Source organism: Ambystoma mexicanum, chromosome 3q (genome assembly GCF_040938575.1).
Source record: "Ambystoma mexicanum isolate Mex_15411 chromosome 3q, UKY_AmexF1_1, whole genome shotgun sequence".
Taxonomy (NCBI): Eukaryota; Metazoa; Chordata; class Amphibia; order Caudata; family Ambystomatidae; genus Ambystoma; species Ambystoma mexicanum.
This window is the reverse complement of record NC_090926.1, coordinates 673,420,345-673,440,442: the sequence shown is the minus strand read 5'-3', so window position 1 is coordinate 673,440,442 and position 20,098 is coordinate 673,420,345. Positions and strand designations below refer to the sequence as shown.

The 20,098-nt window shown below is 45.4% G+C and overlaps 1 protein-coding gene across 1 annotated transcript in view; it reads left to right on the top strand.

The window, feature by feature from the left end:
- The window catches only part of LOC138582871 (aquaporin-8-like), a 508,777-nt gene that overhangs the window by 355,638 nt on the left and 133,041 nt on the right, over positions 1-20,098 (top strand). Inside the window, exon 4 of the mRNA XM_069654561.1 lies at positions 19,766-19,980. Coding sequence (XP_069510662.1) covers positions 19,766-19,980 — 215 coding nt within the window. The remainder of the gene's footprint in view (positions 1-19,765; positions 19,981-20,098) is intronic.

Genomic DNA, 20,098 nt, shown 5'->3' with positions numbered 1-20,098 from the left:
CCTGAGGGCTCCTGTCCTATCCACAGCTATTGTGAAATAGTGACTCCATCCCGCACTCTCAAACTGCCTCTGCCCTCAAGTGGAGTTCCTCCTTGAATAGTGGGAACTTTTTCTACATCACCTCATCCACCTTCCTGAGCTGCTAGAGACCCTTGAAGAGACCCGATCCTGCCCATTGGCGCAAGTGCGTGCATGTGCTATTGAGCAAAAGGCTCCTCTGTTCGTAGGGCTTGGACTGCCTCTTAGTTAGGTGTATTATTAATGTGGAACTGAGTCTAAAGATTACCTGCACTGCCTGTTTCCTCCCCCTCTAGGTTGTCAACATATTTTGTGCATTTAACCCTTTGTAGCCCAATGGTCTTGTATATATATTGTATTGAGTGTGATGTATTGGTTTACTTAGTGTTACTGTTATTCTTTGCTATGGTCTATGTTACAAAGGCCTTGTAATAAATGTGTTTATATTTTTAATATCACACCCGTCTGGATTAATTTGTAAGTGTCCTTTCTCTGTGTGCTCATTGAGGTCCTTCAGTCACCCTCACCCCTCCTGAGACTTAGTCTTGACCGCCTGCCATAGCTACCCTGATTGGTCTGGCTTGTCTAGAGGTTACCCTGTTCCAAGAAACTAGGCTGGCCTCCTGAACCTCTGCCACTCCAGGTCAGAGTTCAGAAATCATTCTTAACACGGACAAAGGGCTGCTCAGAGATAAATTGTCCTGGCAGCAGCGGATGAGTGGGTGGGGAATCAGTTGTGGAGTCAGCTGTGATGCTTGGCAAGTCTTCTGATCGGGGTGGTGGAAACTTTTGTGAAATACATTTGAGTGCTTGTGTTAAGTTTGTCAAATAGTCTTTGAATTTGTAACCTAAAACAGCTGCTGCCCTATGCACGTCTGATGCCCTCCTAATGGGAAAAATTGGAGTGTGAATGCAGTGCCTAGTTACCATCTCATGCGGTGATAAATGGTGGTCTTTGCTGGGCTGTGTGCACAAATAACAGGGCCAGGGTTAAGCAATGCACACAGTGTTTCTTCAACATGGTGCAAAGCTTAGACAGCTTGCTCTTGTGGAGTCCATTGATCCTCTCCACAACTCTGTTGGCCTGGGGTGATAAATTGTGCACATTTGGTGTTTATTGCCAAGTAGTGCAGTCATCTCCTTAAACAACGTATTGAAAAGGTGTTTGCCATTTTCTGACCTTAACACATCACCCACGCCCCATCGGGGAATACTTCATAGACCAGAAATTGTGCAGAGCATTTGGCATCTGGATATGCACAAGGGACCTGCTTCCACCCAACGGGAGACTGGGCAAACGACAACTATCAAATACCGAGAACCACTGAATCTCTCGCCCATGCCCACGTAGTCAATATGCAACTCGTGGAACAGCCCAGGGGAACAGGGCAGAGTGCCTCTCAGTGTTCATAATATCATGCCAGTGCTGAAATTTTGACATGTTGTGCATCTAATACCAATACTTGTCAAATGTCCCTGGATGTTTGGAATGAACTAGTCCTATTTGTATATCAGCAGTAATGTGGTGTTTGGAGCTATGGGAGGGGGGATGAAGCTGATCAAACACTATTATCAACAATATGGGTGGCATTACTGCTTTTCCTGTGCATTCCTGCCTCCACAATAAATCAGTAGGGGATTATTTGCACCCCCTTCTGACCAACAACTTTTGTTCCTCGGCCAGGACCCTTCCTTGTAATTCAATAATTTGCGCTATGGGCAGGGCATTGTATGAGGCCAGTGGCTGGTCAGTGGCAGGTGTTGTGAGAACATATTCAGCTTCAGTTGGTACTGGGTGTTACGCTCACCTGGCTCCCACAGAGGCGTCGATCTGGACTGGACTGCTGCGGTCTCCACCAATTTGACGTGTAGGGCCGAAATGACGGACTGGACTGGCCCACCTAGCTTCGTTTGCTTGGCCCGTAGGAATATTCTTCTGCAAGTGGAGGAAGGGAATTAACCACCCATGGAGTTGAGCGTAAATCCCCCCACCCCGCTGTTCTCCCCACTGATCACCTTGGATGTTCCCTCTTATGGTCTCACCTGATGATTTGAAAAGATGAGCTCTCCATCCTGCATTGAGCACAGTGGCGCGTGTATATAACCAGTTGCTTCACTGACTCGAATGAATTGGTGAGTTCCAGGACAATATTGACTCCGATATTCCCGGCAAGATGCCATAAGTATGTAGTTCGTAAGAGTTCAAATTCCTGACTTTCACTCTTGTCCGATTCCTTGCAGGTTGCAGCTTGACCCTACTGAAGAGTTCCTCGTGGCAACCTGTAATGTTCTGGTAAGGATTTGTATTATCCAACACAGTTTGATAAAATAATGTCCATATGTAACCTGTTGCTTTCTCCCTTATTCAGGCACTGAGAGAAAGTATGAAGTCTCGGGGAATAATGCCTCCGGCGGTAAAATCAGATAAGTCTTTTGTGGTGAGGAGGGTTCCCCTTGTTAGTCCCTTGTTTCTCCTTGCTGTCCTTTTGTTTCCCCTTGGGGGCCAGGTTTCGGCTAGGATGCAGTGGAAGCTGAGCCGACCCGTGAAGAAGAATAGTACCCCGGTGGCAAAATCAGGAAAGTCTGTGGGGGGTATTCCTCTGTGTATTCCCTTGGCTCACCTTGCTGTTCTTGTCTTCTCCTTAGGTGCCGGAGTGCAGCGGTAACATGCAGGAGGATGCGGTGAAATGTGAAGATGCTGCGAAGACTGGTGAGTTCAGCGCGGCGCTGCAGCAGGCGAGGCGACACGCATAAAATAACTTCTTTCTTCCAGCTCGAAGGTGCGATGGATCAGGAATTCAGGTAAGGATCAAAGGTATTGCTCTTGTTCTAACCTTTTCTCGTTCTTTCTCCCTTTTTCTAGGAGCTCCAAACTCGAGGCGGGCATGGCAGATGACTGGATGCAGACTTGCAGGCACGGTGAGCGTTACGCTGCTGGATGCAGAATAATGCGAAGCGTGTGCTGCTCTTCGGGTGTGGTTTAAATAGCCTCCAAAGTAGTCCCAGGTAAGTATTCCCCCCCAACCCCACCCGAGTAAAAAAATTGTCCCTAGGTAAAATAGTCCCTTCCAAGCCTCGTTTGGCTTGGAGCTCTTGCAGCATGGTCTGCATCAGGTAAGTTTGCAGCATGGTCTGCATCAGGTAAGTTTTAATCTATGAGCCTGGAACCTATGGCGCCAGGACTGACCCTCCATATGAGCCTGGCGCCGTAGCCACCAGGACTGCATCCAAATAGCCCCTAGCGGGGGTTGTTGGGCTTGCTTGGGGTAACTTGATGCCTGCTTCCGGGGTTGCTGGACTTGGTCTGGGTCCCCGGGGGTAGGCATCATGACAGCACTCCCCCCCAAGGCCCCTCCTAAATTCATTCTTCCCTGTGGTTTCGGTTTGTCTGGGAAATTTCGGTGGAATTTTTTCACCAATCAGGGTGCATGAACATGGTCACTAGGTTCCCATGACCTTTCCTGTGGTCCGTAACCTTTCCAGTCGATTAAATAAAAAAGTTTTGACTTTATCAGCTTAGAGTCCAGGATGTTCTTAACTTCAAATTCGGGTTCTCCGTCTACAAGGATGGGGTCTGGTGGCTTGGTTAGTCTTGTCCCTGGTTGTACTGGCTTCAAAAGTGACACATGAAAGACGGGATGAATTTGCATATTAGCAGGTAAGTCCAACTTGACAGCCACCGGGTTAATAATGGCCTTTATAGAGTAAGGTCCCAAATATCTGGGGTTAAAGGTCTGTGTTCCCTTTAGAGGTATATGTTTTGTGGCTAACCATACTTGGTCCCCTATTTGGTATTGTGGAGAATCACTTCTATGCGGATCAGCATCTTTCTTGTATTTTTCTTTCGCCTGTTTTAAATGTGTAGGTGCTTCATTAAAGGCTTGTGTAATCGTAGCGTGCAGACGGTCCACTGCGGGCATTTCTAAGTCTTGGGGTGAGTCAAGGTCTGAGGTTCGAGGATGGTGCCCATATAAGGTATAAAAGGGGCTTTGTCCAATTCCAGAGTGTACTGAATTATTGTATGCATATTCGGCGATCCAAAGAATGTCTTTCCAATTACTCTGCGTCTGATGTAACATACAACGCAGGTATTGTTCGAGAGTCTGGTTGGTCCTCTCTGTTTGACCATCGGTCTGGGGGTGGTGACTGGTTGATAACCTGACATCGATTTGCGCCAATTGACAGCATTTTTTCCAAAAATGTGAAATGAATTGCCTGCCCCGGTCAGAGACCAACACGGACGGAAATCCATGTATGCGAACAATGTTTTCGAGGAATTCTTTGGCCAGGATTGCGGCTAAAGGTAGTCCTTTTAAAGTAATAAAGTGAGCCATCTTGGAAAAAAAATCCACAATAACTAGAATGGTGTTAAACCCATTACAAGGAGTTAGATCGGTAATAAAGTCTAACGATAAGGTGTGCCATGGTGTAGGCGGAATGTCTAAAGGTTGTAAGAGTCCAGCTGGTTTTTTCTTTTGACTTTTGTTTTGGGCGCAAATGCCACAAGACATCACAAATGATTTAATATCCTTTCGCCAGGTGGGCCACCAGAATTGTCTTTTAATTTTAGCTTCAGTTTTTGCAATACCTGGGTGCCCCTCTATTAGGGTATCATGATAACAGGAAATGACTAGCTCTTGTAGTTACTTGTGTGGCAGAAATAGCGCCCTTGGTAATAAGGCAGATCATTGGTGACAGAGTAGTCCGGGCCTTTCTTTACCCAGTCCTGCAGGGCTGTAGGAGAAAAGAGTTGCTGGATCTTTACCTGAATGTCCTCTAGTGTCTGTAGAGTAGTCATGCCAATAATCCTTTGTTCGGAAATTATAGGTACTGGTTCCGGGTTCACTTCTGCCTCTCCCATCCCTATTCAGGATAAGGCGTCTGCTTTACCATTCTTACAACCTGGTGGATAGGTTATCACCAAATCTAACTCGGCAAAGTACAATGCCCATCGGAGTTGACGTGACGATTGGGCCTTGGCTGTTTTTAAATACTGTAAGTTCCAGTGATCGGTGATCACAGTAATGGTATGCCTGGCACCGAGAAGATAGTGCCGCCAAGCCTTGAAGGTGGATTTAATGGCTAATAACTCCTTGTCGGTAACCGCATAGTTTAACTCGGGTGCCGAGAACTTTCTGGACCAAAATGCTACTGGGTGAAGCTGGCCAGTTTCAGGGTCTTTTTGAGACAGGACAGCTCCCATGGCTAGACTGGATGCATCAGTTTCCACTATGTATGGAAGTTCAGGGCGCGGGTGCTTTAACACAGGTGCAGATGTGAATTTCGCTTTCAGCTCTTGGAAGACATTTTCAGCTTCTTCAGTCGACATAAAGCGTTTATTTTTTCGCAAGAGTGCTGTGATGGGATGTACGACATGTGAAAAATCTGGGATGAATCTGCGGTAGAAATTGGCAAAGCCGAGCATGCTTTGTACTCCTTTAACTGAACTTGGTGATGGCCACTTAAGGATTGCGTCCACCTTTCGTGAGTCCATTCGGACTCCCTTTGGGGTCAGGATAAAACCAAGGAATTCAACTTCTGTGGCATGAAAAACACATTTTTCTAGTTTTGCATATAGTTTGCGCTAGCGCAATTTCTCAAGGATTGCTCGGACGTGCTTCACATGGTCAGATACTGAAGAGGAGTATACTAGAATATCATTGATATACACGACAACACAAACGTCAATGAGTTCACGAAGGACATCGTTCATGAAGTATTGGAAGGCTGCTGGTGCATTGCACAACCCGAAAGGCATCACCTGGTATTCGAATAACCCATACTTAGTGCGGAAAGCAGTCTTCCATTCGTCGTCCTCTTTTACACGTACCAGATGGTATGCCCCCCGGAGATCTAATTTAGTGTATATACAAGCATCCTTCACTTGGTCTAGTAGTTCAGGGATCAGAGGCAACGGGTATCGGTTCTTAACAGTTATCTGGTTCAATGCACGGTAGTCTATGCACGTTCTGAGGTCACCTTCCTTTTTGGGTACGAAGAACAAAGCTGAAGATGCAGGGGACTTGGATGGGCGAATAAAGCCATTGGCAAGGTACTGGTCTAAGTATTGTCATAGGTGAAGGTTCTCAGGTTTCGTAAGGGCATAGATCCTGCTACAAAGGGGTTGTGCACCAGGTATGAGATCGATTTGACAATCGTACGATCTGTGAGGAGGTAAGGTGTCTGCCTGTTCCTTTTGGAAGACATCCTGGAATTCTTGGTATTCTGGAGGTAGTTGCATGACTGCTGTGGTTACTGTGGCCAGGCCTGCGTTCGGATTATTCTTTGGGTAACAGGTTTGTGCACAATCCGGGAAGGTTATTCTCTTCTCTCGCCAATCAATACAAGGATTATGTGTTTCCAACCAAGCTATCCCCAGTATTATTTGGAACTGTGGGGCTTTGATTAGATCAAACACAATAGTCTCTCGATGCCCATCCTGACCCAATAGTGTCATCTCTGCGGTGGAGTGAGTTACAGTCCCAGAGGCAATTTCAGTTCCATCGACTGTGGTGATGACATCTGAGGTGGTTTTTTGGCAGAGAGGTAGATTCATCCTGGAAGCCAATTCATAGTCCACATAGTTTCCTATGGCCCCGCTATCAATGTATGCCCTTACTGCGTGCATACGCAATGGTTGCCCTGGATCTACGAGGACCATTGGTATGATGAAATGCGAGGTCTGAGTATCCCTCTTCAAGCTCGGCAAACAGACCTCTACGCTTGTCGGGCGTGGTTGTTTCCCGAGTCTGACTCATATGGCTTTTATCAGCAGCTCCTACCACCTTCTTGGGTGGTTTTACAGGGCAACACCCATAGAAAATGTCCAGAAATTCCACAATATAGACACAAAAGCATTTGCCGTCTCCTTTCTCTTTCCTTCTGGGTTAAGGGTCCTTTAACCCCTCCGTTTTGCATGGGTTCTGAAGCATCTGCTCCTTTGGGGTTAGCGTGGGTTTTGACCAACACCCGATTCTCAAACTTGGCTCGATCAGCCTTTCTGTTCTGAAGTCTGTGATCTAACTGGACCACTAAGTTTATATATTCAGTGCAGTCTTGAGGTGGGTTCACGACTTGAGCCAAGACATCCTTGAGTTGTCCTCGAAGCCCTCGATGAAATAACGTGATTCGTTTTACCTAAGGCCATCCAGTTTCCACTATTAACCTATTAAAGGTTGCGATGTAAGATAGAAGGTCCTGGTTACCCTGTCATAGGGACAAAAGTTCGTTATCCAGGGCCTGTCCTTGGGAGTGCCGGGCAAATAGTCTTTCCATGCTAGTTTGAAAGCCCTGAAAATCCCGAAGAATTGGGTCATCCTGAGTAACTAGTGGAATTGACCAATCAGCTGCACTGCCGCTGAGATATGACAATACAAAAGCTAACTTGGCTTGATCGTTTGGGAAGGCTCCAGGTGTGCATAAAAAGTGCAAGCAGCATTGGTTCATAAACACGGCAAACCTTTTGGGATCTCCGGCAAAGCGTTCGGGTGGAGCTAATGGAATATGTCCTGGTAGGTTTATTTGCACAGGGCTACTCGATAACACAGGAGCTGGATTTCCCCCGGAATCAGGTAGGGGTGCTTGTCCAGCCTGGCTTTGCAATAGTTGCCTAGCAAGATCATCAGTTTGCTCCTTTGATAACATCAGTTCTCTCCTAAGAGCATTGGTTTCTTGACGGGCGGAATGCACTTCAGCCCTCAGTTCCCCTAGTAATTGGGCCAATTAGTCAGTCTCTGAGGTATCCATAACACCTGGGTGGGAATTTGTGGGTAGGCTTTGCGTTCTGTTACGCTCACCTGGCTCCCACAGAGGCATCGATCTGGACTGGACTGCTGCGGTCTCCACCAATGTGACGTGTAGGGCCGAGATGACGGACTGGACTGGCCCACCTAGCTTCATTTGCTTCGTCCGTAGGAATATTCTTCTGCAAGTGGAGAAAGGGAATTAAGCACCCGTGGAGTTGAGCGTAAATCCCCCCACCCCACTGTTCTCCCCACTGATCACCTTGGATGTTCCCTCTTATGGTCTCACCTGATGATTTGAAAAGATGAGCTCTCCACCCTGGATTGAGCGCAGTGGCGCCTGTATATAACCAGTTGCTTCACTGGCTCGAAGGAATTGGTGAGTTCCAGGACAATATTGACTCTGATATTCTCGGCAAGACGCCGTAAGTATGTAGTTCGTAAGAGTTCAAATGCCTGACTTTCACTCTTGTCCGATTCCTTGCAGGTTGCAGCTTGACCCTACTGGAGAGTTCCTCGTGGCAACCGGTAATGTTTTTGCATTATCCAACACAGTTCGATAAAATAATGTCCATATGTAACCTGTTGCTTTCTCCCTTATTCAGGCGCTGAGAGAAAGTATGAAGTCTCGGGGAATAATGCCTCCGGCGGTAAAATCATTTAAGTCTTTTGTGGTGAGAAGGGTTCCCCTTGTTAGTCCCTTATTTCACCTTGCTTTTGTTTCCCCTTAGGGGCCGGGGTTCGGCTAGGATGCAGTGGAAGCTGCGCTGACCCGTGAAGAAGAATAGTACCCCCGGTGGTAAAATCAGGTAAGTCTATGGGGGGTATTCCTCTGTGTATTCCCTTGGCTCACCTTGCTGTTCTTGTCTTCTCCTTAGGTGCCGGAGTGCGGCGGTAACATGCAGGAGGATGCGGTGAAATGTGAAGATGCTGCGAAGGCCGGTGAGTTCAGCGCGGCGCTGCAGCAGGCAAGGCGACGCACATAAAATAACTTCTTTCTTCCAGCTCGAAGGCGCGATGGATCAGGAATTTAGGTAAGGATCAAAGGTATTGCTCTTATTCTAACCTTTTCTCCTTCTTTCTCCCTTTTTCTAGGAGCTCCAAACTCGAGGCGGGCGTGGCAGATGACTGGATGCAGACTTGCAGGCATCGTGAGCGTTACGCTGCTGGATGCAGAATAACGCGAAGCGTCTGCTGCTCTTCGAGCGTGGTTTAAATAGGCGCCAAAGTAGTCCCAGGTAAGTATTCCTCCCCAGCCCCACCCGAGTAAAAAAATAGTCCCTAGGTAAAATAGTCCCTTCCAAGCCTCGTTTGGCTTGGAGCTCTTGCAGCATGGTCTGCATCAGGTAAGTTTGCAGCATGGTCTGCATCAGGTAAGTCTTAATCTATGAGCATGGCGCCTATGGTGCCAGGACTGACCCTCCATATGAGCCTGGCACCATAGGCACCAGGACTGCACCCAAATAGCCCCTAGCGGGGGTTGTTTGTTGGGCTTGCTTGGGGTAACTTGATGCCTGCTTCCGGGGTTGCTGGACTTGGTCTGGGTCCACGGGGGTAGGCATCATGACACTGGGAGATATGCTGCAGTGTCTGCAGCCGTGTTTGCAAGTGACACTTTGTCAGTGTTGTTAGTATGGGTGGCACATTTATAAAGCCACCAATACAGAAGGCTGCGAAAGTGCACAAATGAGCTTATCTAATAACGCAGCATGCTGTACCAGGGACCCATCTGCCATCCTGATGCCCCTTCTTTTCCATCGCGAAAGACCGGCATGCACTGTCATGGTGACGTATGCCGAGTCAGAATGAATAGTCACATGACACCCTTGTGATGACTGTAGCGCTTCAATGAGTGCAATGAGTTCCACTGCCTACGCAGAATAATTCATTGGTGTTCTTTTTAGACGCAATGTCTCTGTCCACTATCCACATCACCGTAGCACCAGTATGTCTGAGACCTGTGTCCTGGTCAATTGTCACTGACCCATCAATGAAGAGGACCCCCCCTCGTGTGGCCAGTCTTTTGCCTTGGGGATGTCATGCTCCTCCCCCGCGTATGTTACACAATCATGTCTGGCCAAATCCTCATCAGTGCACATTTCTGTTATGAATGTTGTGGGTTCACTGTTTTACACTGTACAATGTTAACATTTGTGCTGGACAGAATTATTTCATAGGCAGATGTTCTTCGGGTAGTCAAGGTAGATTTTGATCTCTCTAAAATGGCAAAGATCGCATGTTCCACGTAGAGTGTAATAGAACAGCCCATCACAATTGTGAAACTTTTCTCGATTGCAAATGCTGCTGTCGCAAGTGGCGGTTCACAAGTGAACTGCCATGGAAATTTCTGAGTTGAGTGTGCCACTATAATAGGCCAGTGGCTTGTGATCCATTGTGCTCTATTGTGTCAACACATCAGTCATGATCTGGCCGTTAGAGTGGAAGAATAAGTCGAATTCCTGTGTATAATCTTAGGTCGATAGCACTGGGGCAGTTGAAAGTACTTCTTTAAGATCATTGAACCTCTGTAACCTTTCATCAGTCTATACCACTTTACTGTCACTCTTTTGTGCTTCTTTGAGGCTCTGTAAGAGCGGCCTTGTGTATGCTGCATAATATCGGACCCATGTCCTGCAGTAATTACACAATCCAAGGAACATTTGCATTTCATTTATTGTCATGGGCTGTGGGGTGGCATGCACCGAGGCACTGCAATCTGGTATTATTCTTTTGCCATCTGCTGATATTAACTGTCCTTGATATAAAACCCCTTGTAGACTGTACTGTAATTCTCGCCTTGTCAACTTTATATCCCTTGCGTGCTAGGAGCTATAAAAGTGTAATCGAGTCTTGTCTGCAGTGTTGCTCTGTGTCGCTGCACACTAGCAAGTCGTCAACGTGCTGAATAATCGTGTTAGACACTTGGATGTTGCCAAACTCTCTGTGCAGTATTGTATTGAAAATGTTGGAGCTTTCACAGTACCCTTGAGGTAATCTTGTGTGTTTTTGAACCTCATTCCCCTATGTTTAAAAGCAGTGAAGTATTGTGAGTCTGGGTGCAGTGGTAAGGAGAAAAATGCATTTTTGAGGGCAACCACTGTGAAATATGTTGCCTCTTTGAAGATGTTACACAAGATCGTGGCAGAGTTAGAAACCACAGGACGCTCTTGCTGTACAGCATCATTTAGAGGGTCACAAATCCTGAATCATTCTCCAATTGCCCCCTTTGCCATTTGTATAGTTTATATAGCCGTGTTGCATGTGAAGGTAAATGGTACAATTATCCCTTGGTTGAGTGGAGCACTGATGGTATACTTAATTCCCTCCTCTGACTCCCTGGAAAGAGGAAATTGTTTCACTCAGGTTAATACTGCTCCTGGTTTCAATTTTATGTGCACTGGGGTCACTCCTTGTAGGAGCCCTATGTCATTGCGTTAGTTGTCCACAGTCCTGCAGGCACCTGCTCTAAATCAGCATCAATGAACTGGGGTGGGGCTGCAAGGGTCATCATGGGGCACTGGACCTTCTGGTACTGCAAACTGCAGGTGTACCCCTTGCCATGGGTGACATGAAAAGTTTATTAATAGCGATAGTGGGAGACCAGGATGGGGAGGTGTGGATTAAAGCAGGATACCCAGGAGTGAGGTGAGACTACGATGCGCATGACGGCACACCATTCAATAACATCAGAGCACAGGTGTGGAGCGTGTTTCGGTGCACTTACCCTGACAGGCCAGACATACAGTCGATTATGTAATATGCTATGGGTGATGATGAAGTCCCTGCGCAGTACATTATTACGGTTCAGGGGATGTGGAGGGCAAATACGGGGCTCAAAAAAAGGGGCTCCTGGTTTGGAACCTATTCTGCCCAGGAGGGCTAAACATTGAGAAAAGGGATACACTTGAATAGGTCGGGATGTTCACCCAAGCACTCTCCTTTCACCCTACTCCCCTCTGTGTTTACGTGTAGGTAAAAAACAAAAGCTCTCGTACTCAGTTCTGGCAAACTCTTGGTTCTTTTATAAAGTTGCAAAGATCAACATAAAAGGGGTACGAGAAAAATAGCATCCATTGGTCATACAAAAAAACAATACACCAATGTACAAGTTTGATAATACAATGGTTTGTGTAAGGAAAGGAGTAAGTGACCTTTACTGTCAGTGTTGTGATGACAGTTTTATACAAAAAACAAATAAACATTTATGACAAAAAAACATAATGGATAATACAAATAATGTGTCTTTCAGGAAAAACAGTAATTTGAACAATGCGTGTACACCGGGGTATTATAGCCGTCTATGTGGGCTTGTTTTGCCTCATCTTTTTACGGCCTTCTTCAGGACGGGATGCTGTATGAACGTAATATTCGTGCTGTGTGGGGGGGAGGGAGAATATAGTCAGGGGAGTGCTGGAGTTAGCGTTGATTCATACTGAATTAATCATGGACTGTGTCGTGCTAGTTAGAACACAGCTTACCTATGGGAAAATTATGGCCACAGGCACTCTGGCGGGGGTCCAATCTCGTCTGTAAGGGTCCCCGTGGGATTCTATGATTGGAGTAAGCAGAGGAGTGGCGATATTTGATTAATTACGCCTCCTTGCAAGGGTTCTGTTCCAGTGCACATAAGCTCAGGGCCGTGTGCATGCTTTGGTAAAGTAACGTAATGATTTAGACATTTTCTTACCTCTCAATTTAGGCTTCAGTCTCTTGAGTCTAGAGAATGGTCCACCTTGTCTTGCCCCAAGTTGGTGTCCTAGAGTAAGGACATATGATTTAATAATGTTGATCTGTAGTCACCGTCTGTGTCTCTGTGTCTTGCACGGTGTGCAAAAAGTCAGATCCATGCGTACCTTGGGAGCCGATGAGCGGAGTTCAACCGAAGCGAAAACTCACGCGGAATGCTGAGTCATTTTTTGGATGTGGAGACCTGGAAGCACAGCGTTGCTAACGCTGTTGCTAGGTCTCCATGTGTTTTTATATGGGCGGCCATCTTAGAGTGGTAAAGCGTGCCGTGTCGGACAAACAAAGGGGGCTAGTAGCCTCCCCAGGGACCCACAGACAATAAAAAACAATTTAGGGTGTAATCCTAAACTGTTGCAGTATTGTGATGTATATTGGGAATTTTTGTATAAATCCGTTTAGACGTTTCTACCTGGTTGCACAAAAATGTTGTTAACAATAACATGCCAGTTAATACTCATACAGATATTTAGGTCATTTGATCCAGATTTTGCTTTTCACCTATTCAAAAGGGTCCTGGTCTGATTTATGGTGCCTATTATAAATTCAACAATATCATTAGTTGTCAGAGCAGAGAGCATATTACAAGAACATATCTATTACAGTAATCAATGCCGTTGTGCATGATTGTTGATCCAGACCAGACCGAGACACTTACCATATCTGTTATTAAGCCGGTCTTGGGTGACATGATAGATAAATCACAGATAAATCACAGCGATCAAAAAACACAGCAACATATGTTGGTGAAGTATGAATGTGGAAAACACAGTCTGATGTACATATTATTGAATGGCAAAGAAGTGATATTACAATCCTGATTGGCCTCCCTAGATCTTGGGTGGTGAAGTAACGCTACATGAGGAAGCCAAGTTACAAGAAAGACTTACATTCAACTGAGACATTGGGTCCAGCCTGTACTGTGTTTAGTCTATGTACCCAGCGTTGTTCCAATTGGGTCAAAGTTCTCCCCAGGTCACCCCCCCCGTTTTGCTGGTGTCCCTTTTTGGAGGACAAACCACCTCAAGTCTGTGACTTTGTGGTTTTTTTTGCAAAAATGCTCAACCAGGGGTTTATCAGCTACCCTGTTTCTGATACAGGACCGGTGTTCGTAGATACACATTTTGATAGGACGTATGGTCTTCCGTAAATATAGTAGATCACATGGGCATTGGATTATATATATAATGCCCTTTGTGTTGCAGTTCGTATGATCTTTCATAATCCATTTGACTGTTTGATGTTCAAAAGATTTCTTTTGTAAAGTCAGGGGGCAGGCTACACAATGTCCACATTTGTAATGCCCCGTGACGGGGGGAAGATTCCATAATGTGTTGTCCGCCGGTGGTGGTGGCTCTATAAAAGTATGCACTAAAGAGTCTTTTAGATTTTTGTTTTTCTTGAAAGCAAATCAAGGAATGTTGTTGAGTGTGCCAGGTTGCTTTACCAAGTGCCAATTCTTCTTAATGCGTTTTACATTCTACCCAAAATGCATAAAAACACTCTATACAGATTTCTTTTTGAAACCATTTGTGACCAAGATGCCATCATACCTGAAAGATACAACCTGCACAATAAACCTTCTGGACGAAATCAGCTTAACCACCGACAGCATCCTCACTATCATGGATGTAGAAGCTCTATATACATCGATCCCACAACTAGAAGGCCTGGAAGCTATACTTGAGATCTTGAACATCAGGGAGGACACCGATTCCACTCCAACTGATTTCATCCTGGAGTGCACAAGACTGGCAATGTCTGAAAACGTCTTTCTTTTTCAAGATCAGATCTATAAGCAGACTAAGGGGGTCAGCATGGGGGCCACTTTTGCCCCCGACATTGCAAATCTGTACATGTCCAACTACGTGAAATACAACGTATTCACAGAAGAAAACCTGTTCCTAGGAAATATTTCCCTTTGGAAACGATTCATTGATGATGTCATCATCATGTGGAAAGGCTCACCCGTTGAACTGCAGAACTTTCACCGCTGGATCAATCTAAGAAGTCCCCATATAAAATTCACCATATAATGGGACCACCATTAGATCGATTTCCTAGACCTACATATATATAAGACTGGAGATCGTTTGAAGACGGAATTACTCCGCAAGCCAACGGATCGTAACAGCTTACTGCATTTTCAAAGTTATCACCCTATGGGCCTCAAGTACGACCTTCCTTATGGACAGTTTTTATGCATCCGTAGGAATGGTACGGATATCGACATGTACAAGAAACATGCCCAAGACCTACAGCTCCGACTGACTGAAAGAGGCTATCCAAGAAAATCCATCAGCCAGGCTAACAAAAGGGCAAGACACACACCAAGAGAAGTCTGCTTGGAAACAAGACCCAAAAAGGATCTAAAAAGAATAGTCTGTTTCACTACCTTTGGGCCATTAAGCCCGTTGATACAGAAAACCATTAAGAAGAATTGGCACTTGGTAAAGCAACCTGGCACACTCAACAACATTCCTTGTTTTGCTTTCAAGAAAAACAAAAATCTAAAAGACTCTTTGGTGCATACTTTTATAGAGCCACCACCACCGGCGGACAACACATTATGGAATCTACCCCCCGTCACAGGGCATTACAAATGTGGACATTGTGTAGCCTGCCCCCTGACTTTACAAAAGAAATATTTTGAACATCAGAGAGTCAAATGGATTATGAAAGATCATACGAACTGCAACACGAAGGCTGTTATATATATAATCCAATGCCCATGTGATCTACTATATGTAGCGAAGACCATACGTCCTATCAAAATGCGTATCTCCGAACACCAGTCCTGTATCAGAAACAGGGTAGCTGATAAACCTCTGGTAGAGCATGTTTGCAACAAAAAAAACACAAAGACACAGACTTGAGGTGGTTTGTCCTCCAAAAAGTGACACCAGCAAAACGGGGGGGGGAGACCGGGGGAGAACTTTGACCCAATTGGAACAATGCTGGGTACATAGACTAAACACAGTACAGGCTGGACTCAATGTCTCAGTCGAATGGAAGTCTTTCTTGTAACTTGGCTTCCTCATGTAGCATTACTTCACCACCAGACATCTAGGGACGTCCACTCAGGATTGTAATATTACTTCTTTGCCATTCAATAATATGTACATCAGACTGTATTTTCCACATTCATACTTCATCAACATATGTTGTTGTGTTTTTTGATCACTGTGATTTATCTGTGATTTATATATCATGTCACCCAAGACCGGCTTAATAACAGATATGCTAAGTGTCTCGGTCTGGTCTGGATCAACAATCATGCACAACAGCATTGATTACTGTAATAGATATGTTCTTGTAATATGCTCTCTGCTCTGACAACTAATGATATTGTTGAATTTATAATAGGCACCATAAATTAGACCAGGACCCTTTTAAATAGGCGAAAAGCAAAATCTGGATCAAATGACCTACATATCTGTATGAGTATTAACTGGCATGTCATTGTTAACAACATTTTTGTGCAACCAGGTAGAAACGTCTAAACATCCACCGTCTGATTGCCATGGCAACGTGATTTATACAAAAATTCCCAATATACATCACAATACTGCAACAGTTTAGGATTACACCCTACATTGTTTTTTATTGTCTGTGGGTCCCTGGGGAGGCTAGTAGCCCCCTTTGTTTGTCCGACGCGGCACGCTTTACCACTCTAAGATGGCCGCCCATATAAAAGCACATGGAGGCCTAGCAACACCGTTAGCAACACTGTGCTTGCAGGTCTCCACATCCAAAAAGTGACTCAGCATTCCGCGTGAGTTTTCGCTTTGGCTGAACGCCGCTCGTCAGCTCCCAAGGTATGCATGGATCTGACTTTTTGCACACCGTGCAAGACACGGACGGTGACTACAGATCACCATTATTAAATCATATTTCCTCACTCTAGGACACCAACTTGGGGCAAGACAAGGTGGACCATTCTCTAGACTCAAGAGACTGAAGCCTCCGCTGAGAGGTAAGAACATTTCTAAATCATTACGTTACTTTACCAAAGCGTGCACATAGCCCGGAGCTGAGGTGCACTAGAACAGAACCCTTTGAAGGAGGCGTAAGTAATCAAATATCGCCTCTCCTCTGCTTATTCCAATCATAGAACCCCACGGGGCCCCATACAGACGAGATTGGACCCCCGCCAGAGTGCTTGTGGCCATAATTTTCCCATAGGTAAGCTGTGTTCTAACTAGCACGACACAGTCAATGATTAAATCAGTATGAATCAACGCTAACTCCAGCACTCCCCTGACTATATTCTCCCTTCCCCCCCACAGCACAAATTTTACGTTCATACAGCATCCCGTCCCGTAGAAGGCCGTAAAAATATGAGGCACAACAAGCCCACATAGACGGCTTAAACACCCGGGTGTAGATGCATTGTTCAAATTACTGTTTTTCCTGAAAGAAAAATTATTTGTATTATTCATTATGTTTTTTGTCAGAAATGTTTATTTGTTTTTTGTATAATACTATCATCACAACACTGACAGAAAGGCCACTTACTCCTTTCCTTACACAAACCATTGTATTATCAAACTTGTATATTGGTGTATTGTTTTTTTGTATGACCAATGGATGCTATTTTTCTCGTACCCCTTTTATGTTGACCTTTGCAACCTTATAAAAGAACCAAGAGTTTGCTAGAACTGAGTACGAGAGATTGTGTGTTTTTTAACTACACGTAAACACAGAGGGTAGTAGGGTGAAAGGAGAGTGCTTGGGTGAACATCCCAACCTATTCAAGTGTATCCCTTTTCTCAAAGGGCAAAGACGGGAGACCAGTGGGACCGATCATCTCCTCTTTTCTACTTTGTTATCAAAAGGGACTTAGCGAAAGAAGTGCAGAAGGCACTAGACAAAATAGAATGGACCTGCTGGTACTGCACCATTATTTTGAAGGGGATACAGATTGCTAGCACTATTTCTCCATCATCCGGCTTGTGCTCAAAAAATTCTGTGCCAGTCACCCTCTTCAGAGGTACCGTGGGGTCAATGCAGAGTACTGTGCACCATTCACACCTGTCCTGGTCAGTCCCTATCACAACAACCAGTTTTGTCAAAATCACCAATCCTTAACAATCTAGGGAAAGTATTGCACCTGCCACAAACTCAGGGGACACGACAGGGTGAAAAATGAAATCTGTGGGCACTCCCCAACACCCTTTGCCAATCTGAGGCACTGTCTCCACAAGCACAGTTATTCCATACACAAACATGTCTGGGTCTATGGGAATCCCACGACCACCACTTCTCCCATCACATGTATTATAAGCATTGCCCTCATGGCGCACATCCCAACTAAGAAACATCTAACCCACTAACCCAAAAGTTCAAATTTCTGCATACTTAACTCACAAATAAATCCACACAACCACCCTCTCGCATGGCAAACAGCATGCACTTCACCACACCACAACAACAAACAAACAACACGTAACTCTCACCAACAGCACACGAGCACTCACATCGATCCGATATTCACCTCCAAGATCAGCGCACAGTGAAAACCGGACTGAATCTGTTATAAGCACAAACAACGTCACTGATGACGTAATTATATATGGTACAATTCCACAATTCTAATTGGAAGGGCCCTATACATGAAGGGCCAGCTACTTAGAGGATTCCAGGCCATTGGTACATCTTCATCTGTCTGTCTCCGTCCACGTGAGCACTGCTGGGCTCGTTATCCGAAGTGAAGTAAACCTAAAAATTAATTAGCTGCTAACATAAACAATGTTATTTTATTGTTGTAACAAGCACCTGGCAGATACAGGGATGGGCTTGGCGGGAGAGCTGAGGTCACACTAGCTCACATGCTTCACTCGCTCCGAGACAGATTAGCAACTCCCAACGTCCTCCACCTTATTTTTAGGCTATAATTGTGATGCTACCCTGCACCTCGCTGAACAAATCATGTGGCCCATTTCTGAAGGTGCAATAGTCTTGCCTTCTGATCTTAGTGATCAATCGAGGGGTGTAAATGTCTTATGGTTGGTGATCTGGGTTTGGATGGGGCTGTGGCATGTGTGGGTCATGGGATGAAAGCATGCCAGAGCTGTGATTCTCCTGTGGGGATTGTTTGGGGGAATGAGGGCCTTGCTATCGTCCCATTGGATGGTACTGCCAAGAGGCTCTCTGCTCCCTTCTCATGACCTTGCAGGGTGCATTCTTTCCAGGGTGTGAGGGCCTGTAACTTTTTTACAGCAATGGACTATTTCATGGACTCTGCGAGACCTGATAGGGGTGGGGGGTGATGTTCGCGTTCATGCAAGGGATCTAATACTAAAACATAAAATGCTGTTCACCACGCTTGGACCTAAATTTCAAGATGGCTGGCGCTCGCCACGATGGCTTTCACACCCGCATCCACCATATATTTTGTAATGTATGCACTAAGGTGATCACACACACTCCTCTATGTGCAACCCCCCTCTCCCTGCTCCCTGGAGCTGCTCTTTTACAGTTTACTTCTCATTCGGTATCGCCTAGGAGTGTGGGAAGACCCTCCCTCCTGACCCTCCCTCCGTTCCAAAACGGGTGGGAAGTCCTTTCCAAAACGGGTGTGCAGCCACACAGCACCTTTGTAGTACAATGCACAACAGGGTCAAGGCTGACCCTGCAGTGCATGTTCATAAGATTGTACAGTGACAGTGTATTCTGTATATAATCCGTGTCCATCCTCAAAATGAGGGTGAATATATATATTTTTTTAAATAGAAACACAATGCAAACAGATTGATAATTCTAGAAATATGCATCCATTACCACTAACCCAAAGAGTTCCTTGTAATTAGGCATGCTTCAAAAATTACCACACGTGGTATCTGTAAGTACCCCATGTAGCAATTCTTACAAACACATCTGTCTCACACATAATTATGCCAGTGTGTTTTTCATTTTGTATATTTTAATAGTTGTTATATCTGACTAGACAGTAGTTGATTCGTATACTTTGTTGTAAAACATTATCAATATATGAAAACCTAGTTTAAAACAAAAAATGAAATGGTGGCCCCACTGAAGCATATGGACGCATAATGAAGACAGTTTGATGACGCTTGCTCTGCAGCGGGGCCAGGCTCTTCACTTTTTTGCATGATACCCTGGAGTAGTTGTGCATCGTTGTGCCCTGAATACATATGCTTTTCAATGTACACTTTTCTGAAAAAGTAAAAAAAGTAATGATCGCGTATGTCAATGATCAGGTGATAAAAGAGGTTGATGGCTTGTTCCTTTGATTTCAGCTGTTGAATGGACAGGGAGCGCCAATTAACAACAACTCTTGGGCTGCTTGCTCAGTTGGACCAGGAAGCAGCATTGGCTCGGCGCTCGGCACAGAAATAATCTTCTCCTCCACCCTCATCCTGGTCGTGTTGATGGTGGCCGTGGAGCGCCATACCAGGACGGGCCTGGCCCCCATGGCTATTGGCTTTGTCGTTGTGGCTGGCATGTTAGGCGGGTAAGTAGCAGAACCTACGCTAATATAGGCGTAGCCAGGATGTCTGACAATTGGGCCCTTAAACCAACATAGTTGATCTCACCCAAGTGGGAGCCCGCAGAGGGAAGGGTTGGATGTG